Source organism: Mus pahari, chromosome 13, assembly GCF_900095145.1.
Source record: "Mus pahari chromosome 13, PAHARI_EIJ_v1.1, whole genome shotgun sequence".
Classification (NCBI taxonomy): Eukaryota; Metazoa; Chordata; class Mammalia; order Rodentia; family Muridae; genus Mus; species Mus pahari.
Genome location: NC_034602.1, coordinates 25,223,541 through 25,229,800, shown reverse-complemented (window position 1 = coordinate 25,229,800; position 6,260 = coordinate 25,223,541). Strand labels below are relative to the sequence as shown.

The 6,260-nt window shown below is 49.3% G+C and overlaps 1 protein-coding gene across 4 annotated transcripts in view; it reads left to right on the top strand.

The window, feature by feature from the left end:
* Sec14l3 (SEC14 like lipid binding 3) overlaps positions 1 to 6,260 on the top strand; it is a 12,514-nt gene that overhangs the window by 1,642 nt on the left and 4,612 nt on the right. The window contains exons 2-8 of one of the 4 annotated variants that reach the window (XM_021210726.1): positions 490 to 565; positions 673 to 759; positions 985 to 1,044; positions 2,140 to 2,328; positions 3,542 to 3,637; positions 4,342 to 4,402; positions 5,672 to 5,758. In XM_021210726.1, the coding sequence (XP_021066385.1) occupies positions 988 to 1,044; positions 2,140 to 2,328; positions 3,542 to 3,637; positions 4,342 to 4,402; positions 5,672 to 5,758 (490 nt within the window). In that variant the 5' untranslated portion in view covers positions 490 to 565; positions 673 to 759; positions 985 to 987. Of the gene's footprint in view, positions 1 to 489; positions 566 to 672; positions 760 to 804; positions 849 to 984; positions 1,045 to 2,139; positions 2,329 to 3,541; positions 3,638 to 4,341; positions 4,403 to 5,671; positions 5,759 to 6,260 lie in introns of all 4 variants that reach the window. The other 3 variants (XM_021210724.1, XM_021210725.1, XM_021210727.1) reach the window with 3 other exon arrangements.

Sequence of the window (6,260 nt, the reverse complement as noted above, 5' to 3'; positions counted from 1 at the left end):
CCATCCATCCATCCATCCATCCATCCATCCATCCATCCATCCACCCATCCATCCACCCATCCATCCACCCATCCATCTATCCATCCATCCATCCACCCACCCATCCACCCATCCATCCATCCATCCATCCACCCATCCATCCACTCATCCATCCACCCACTCATCCACCCATCCATCTATCCGCCCATCCATCCACCCATCCATCCATCCATCCACCCATCTATCCATCCACCCATTGATTGATTGATCCTCCATTTTTCTCTCCACCCATCCAATCGTTCTCCCCTCCATTCTGACTTTGCTCACACACCATTTTCCACCTCCCCATCTGAGCTGCAGCCCAGTTCTCCTATCCATCCATTATCCCATGTTTCTCTCCAGCTGAGTCAGACTGAGTGACAGAGGGAAGGAGAGGTGGATGACAAATCTTTGAGTTGGGTGGTAAAGGCTCAGTGTAAGAAACACATTAACAGGAATATTTCTTTTCAGTTCCGAGAAAATGTCCAGGATGTTCTGCCTGCCCTGCCAAACCCTGATGATTATTTTCTTCTTCGCTGGCTCCGAGGTGAGGAAAGAGGTGGTGGGTGGGGTTGAAGATCGGGGGACACTAAGAGGACCTGGGTCTCCACAGCTCTGTCACAGTCCGTGGCTCTCAGAATCTGACTGCAACAGCTTAAGTTTCACAAGTCTAAGGAAGGGGAGAAAGAAGCAGAGTCTGACCAAGCCCCCAGGGCCCCCCATTGCTCTCACTAGAGGCAGGCAAGGCAGTCTTGTCCCACCTTTCTTTACCTCTTCTTCCCTCAGCTAGGAACTTTGACCTACAGAAGTCGGAGGCCATGCTCCGCAAGGTAAATACCGTCCTGGAGATTTGGAGACAGTATTCAGATGGGGGGAGGGGACAATCAGTGCCTCATAACCCAGACTCCATGCCCTGTTTAGGGTGATGGGAGCTTCACAGGGCCTAACCACCCTTTTCATTTTCAGTACATGGAGTTCCGGAAGACCATGGATATCGATCACATCCTTGACTGGCAGCCCCCAGAGGTGAGCCCCACCCCCAAACACCTCAGTCTCAATTTACACATCACCCAAGAAGCCACTGGTCCCTTGATACCAGGAAGGAAAGACAACAAGCAGAGGTGATGCCCTTAGAAGCCCCACAAGGCCTTTTCTGTAAGAATAAGGAATAAATCCTGTCTCAAGAATTCCATCATTGGCCAGGTGGTGGCGCACACCCTCAATCCCAGCACTTGGGAGGCAGTGGCAGGCAGATCTCTGAGTTCAAAGCCAACCTGGTCTACAGAATGAGTTCTAGGATAGCCTAGGCTACACAGAGAAATCCTGTCTTGATACACTAAAGTATTTTAAAACTCCCTGTATGAGTTCATTTAATCATCTGAGCACTATAAGGCAGGCGTTATTGTCCCCTTTGTCCAGTAAAAAAAAAAAAAAAAAAAAAAAAAAATTCTAGCAACTTGCCCAAAGTCCCACAGTTTCATTGTGGGTCTAGGGTTTGAACTTAGGCCTGTCTGGCCTCCCAAACTTGTGTCTGGGCCACTATAACCTGTCGGTCCCTCTATGCTCCCACCCCAGAGTTTCAAAGTGTCCTCCTGTCCAGGTAGAAAGCAACCGCCTATCAAGGGTCCACCCCTGGTAAGGGTAGGACCAACACTGGGGTCACAGTAACATGATAATAATAGCTGTAGGCAGTATGTCATCATTGCCAGCACTCTCTTGGAGAACAAGCATCTGGACCACCCTATGCAAGAGGAGGTGGGATGGAGAGCCATCACTTGCTCAAGGACATGGAGCGTGGGAACAGCAGTGCATCTATTTAAACTATACCTGCTGGCTTTCAGAATGACATTATCCATTACTAAACCAGACACGAAAGACATTGCAGGCAGGACCAATGTTCCCTGAAGCCTGAAGCCAGGCCTGGCTGATACTGGGCCTGTTGTATTCACAGCTGTGAACAAGGCCCTCCCTTGCAGGACCCTCATTGTTTTCACTTGGGACCAGGCAAGCCACTGTTTTGTCCCAAAGCAGGATATATATAGACTTGGGTACAATAAGTCAGATCTGGGGACTCCCAGGGAGGTGTGTGATTCCAAGGGTCATGAATCTTTCTATGCCCAGGTGATCCAGAAGTACATGCCTGGAGGCCTGTGTGGCTATGACCGTGATGGCTGTCCTGTGTGGTATGACATCATTGGGCCACTGGACCCCAAAGGGCTGCTTTTCTCAGTCACCAAGCAGGACCTGTTGAAGACCAAGATGAGGGACTGTGAACGTATCCTGCACGAGTGTGACCTGCAGACAGAGCGGGTGAGGGTCTGACTCGGTGGGGTGAGTGACTAGAGGTAGGAGAGACTGCCATGGCCCATGGTCCCAAGAACACATCCATGTTCTCTCTACCATGGTCAGAGGGTCAAAAGCCCCCACCACTTATCAGCTGTGTGACCTCAGACAGTTCCTTACCTCTCTGAGCCTGTTTTCTCCCCGTTGACAGGGTAGTCTGCACAGAGTAAAGAGATGACAGGATGCACCTCAGCTGTTATGGGGTCACATCCTAATAAACCACCCTAAGTTTTTAAAAAATATACAATTAGTTGAAGATACACTTAGAACACGTAACCCACTCAGCATCATAGCTTAGCCTAGCCCGCCTCACATATGCACAGAGTACTTACTAGCCTACAGCTGGACACTGGAAGACAGCATCCTCATGAAGATCCCTAGCCCAGAAGAAAATTAAAATTCAGCGTTCAGTCTAAGGGTTTGTATGAACGTATGTTGCTCCACAACATCATAAAGTTTTTAAAAATCATTAAGTCCAGCTATTGTCAGTGAAAGGATGGGTAGATGGATGATGGGAGGTGGATGATGGGTAGGTGAATGGTGGGTAAATGAATGATAGGTAGATGGATGATGGATGATGGGTAAGTGGATGATGGATGATGGGTAGATGGATGATGGGTAGATGGATGATGGATGATGGAGGGTTGGATGATGGATGATGGGTAAGTGGATGATGGGTAGATGAATGATGGGTAGGTGGATGATGGATGATGGGTAGATGGATGATGGGTAGATGGATGATGGATGAGGGTAGATGGATGATGGATGAAGGGTAGATGGATGATGGATGAAGGGTAGATGGGTGATGGATGATGGGGAGGTGGGTGGTAGGTAGATGGATGATGGGTAGATGGATGATGGGTAGATGGATGATGGATGAAGGGTAGATGGATGATGGATGAAGGATAGATGGATGATGGATGAAGGGTAGATGGATGATGGATGAAGGGTAGATGGATGATGGATGATGGGTAGGTGGGTGGTAGGTAGATGGATGATGGATGGGTGGATGGTGGATGATGGGTAGATGAATGAGTGTGGAGATGTATTTGTTCTTGTCCACGTGCTACTCTGGGGACAGAGTGGAGGGTGGGAAGTGTCCTGACGAGTCATGTACTTGAGTTTCCAATTCCCAAGCCTATGCTTGACCCTGGGCATTGCTCCTTGCTCATCCTCACAGCTGGGGAGGAAGATTGAAACCATTGTGATGATATTTGACTGTGAAGGTCTGGGACTGAAGCACTTCTGGAAGCCTCTGGTGGAAGTGTACCAGGAGGTGAGGAGGCCCAGGGGTGGACACACTCACACGCATGAATGCATACACACATATGTACATGCACATGTGTGCACACACATACAAGTTCACACCACATATACATATACAACACACACACACACACATACACACAACACACACATGCACACAATTGGGTGACCAGCTTGGCCTGCTTTCCCCTTACAGTTCACTTAAAGCACAAATTAATAAAAGGTGGTTTCCTTCTTAGCCCTACCCTGAAAAGAAGCCTTTAAAAGTTTCCTGGAAAGAGCACAAGAGAGCACGGGGCCTGTTTCCACAAACAGTTCCAGCCCTGTCAGTCCCTTGTTCTGAGCCCTGGGCAAGTTCTCTCCTGTGTACCATCCCTACCCACCCTACACCCTCCATGCTACCATGCTTCTGCTTCTTCCACTCCAGCCTGGGGACAATTAGACCCAGGAGTGGGTCTGTAAAGCACATGCACAGTGCTGGACAGAGTCTGAAGCCTGGCACACTGCGGTCGCCATGGTTACCATCTGTTGTTAGAGTGGCTGTGTGGTTACGATGGACATTTGGTTCTAACTGTCTGAGGTGGATGCTGTCCCTCAGAGGCCAATGGAGGTGCTACCTAAAAGGGTATTTCCTCTAAAACCTCCAGACAGGATACGGCAAAGGAGGGGGAGTGGAGAAGGTGTGGGCTCTGAGGGCCTTTCTTGCTTCCACAGTTCTTTGGCCTCCTTGAAGAGAATTACCCAGAGACCCTGAAGTTCATGCTCATTGTAAAAGGTAAGTGAGGTGTGGCTCCCGTTCTGAGGCCTCCATACCCCTATCTTTCTTGATGCCTCTTCCTGGGGCAAACCATCTGGTGTCTGGCACAGAGGCCTTCCTTAGCTCAGGAATTGCTAATATCTAGTTTCACTCCAAGAGAGGCAGCTCCAAACTCAGCCCTGCTAGAAACATCTCTTCGCTTCCCTATGGCCATCTTTCTGTCCTTGGGTTGTCTGTGGCCCTAAGATGCCCAGGTTGGCCTTGAACTCACTCTGTAGCCCACATAGACTTGACACTTGCAATGCTTCTGCCTCAGCCTTCAGAGTGTATGGAATTACAGAGCTACGCTCCTATTTATTCTCTTTTTCTTTCTTTTCTATTTTTTGGGGGCATTATTTTGTTTTCATTTTTTGTTTGTTTATTTGTTGAGAACAGGGTCTTACTATGTAGCTCTGGCTACCCTGAAACTTACTATATAAACCAGGCTGGCCTCAAACTCACAGAGATCCACCTCCCCATCCCTCCCAAGTCCTGGGTCTGGAGGCCTGCACCACCATGCCCAGCTCATCCTGCTTTTCTGAGCAAGTTATCTTCTCCTTGAAGGCCTCTGAGCCTATGCCCATGGTTCATGTTCCTGGCATGGCACCATTCTGGGGGCTCACTAATCATTCAGGCTGCTGTTGCTCAGGTAGGTAGGTAGGTAGGAATGTCGCTTGCTTGGTAGTTGGTTAACTCATTGCTTGGCTGACAGTTTGTCTGAGTAGCTAAGTAACTGGGGATGGGTTGGAGGGTTGACTCGGATGGCTGACTGGCTGACTGGCTTTTAGCTTGGTTGGTTATCTGGCTAGCATTTCGATGACTGGCATGTTGGCTGGCTGGCTGGTTTGTTCTGCAGCTGAATTTGCATGGTCATCTGGTTATTTGGAGATTGACTCTTTGTTTGAATGGTTTGTAGCTGGATAGAGAAATGGATTAGCTACTTGGTTGGTGGCTGATTCATTTTCTGTTTGGCCAACTTGTTAAGTTTGGTGAATTGGTAAATTGTTCGTTAGCAGGCTACCTAGTTTGTTGGCCCTTGGCTGAATGTTGGTAGACTTGTTAGCTGATTGGTTGGCTGATGACTGGCTCACTTGTGCGGTGAGTAGGTAACTGATGGATGGCTGGTTAGCTGGCTATTTCTTGGGTGTGGGTCTGAGCTGATCGGGTTTATTATGACTTCTGTATCACTGGCTCTGTCCATTGTGGGACGGTGGCCCAGTGGCTTGATCTCTCCCTGTATCTTTTCAGCCACCAAACTGTTCCCTGTGGGCTACAATCTCATGAAGCCATTCCTGAGTGAGGACACACGAAGGAAGATCATAGTGCTGGGAAGTAGTAAGTCCTTCCAGGCCCCTGCCCCCAGGCTTCACACCTAAGCTGTAGAGTAATGCTGGCCCATCCCCAGGCTTCACACCTATGCTGTAGAGTAAGGCTGGTCCATCCCCAGGCTTCACACCTCAGCTGTACAGTAAGGCTGGTCCATCCCTAGGCTTCACACCTAGGCTGTAGAGTAAGACTGGTCCATCCCTAGGCTTCACACCTAGGCTGTAGAGTAAGGCTGGTCCATCCCTAGGCTTCGCACCTAGGCTGTAGAGTAAGGCTGGTCCATCCCTAGGCTTCACACCTAGGCTGTAGAGTAAGACTGGTTTATCCCCAGGCTTCACACCTTGGCTGTAGAGTAAGGCTGGTCCATCCCCAGGCTTCACACCTAGGCTGTAGAGTAAGACTGGTCTATCCCCAGACTTCACACCTCAGCTGTAGAGTAAGGCTGGTCTATCCCCAGACTTCACCTAGGCTGTAGAGTAAGGCTAGTCCATCCCCAGGCTTCACCTAGGCT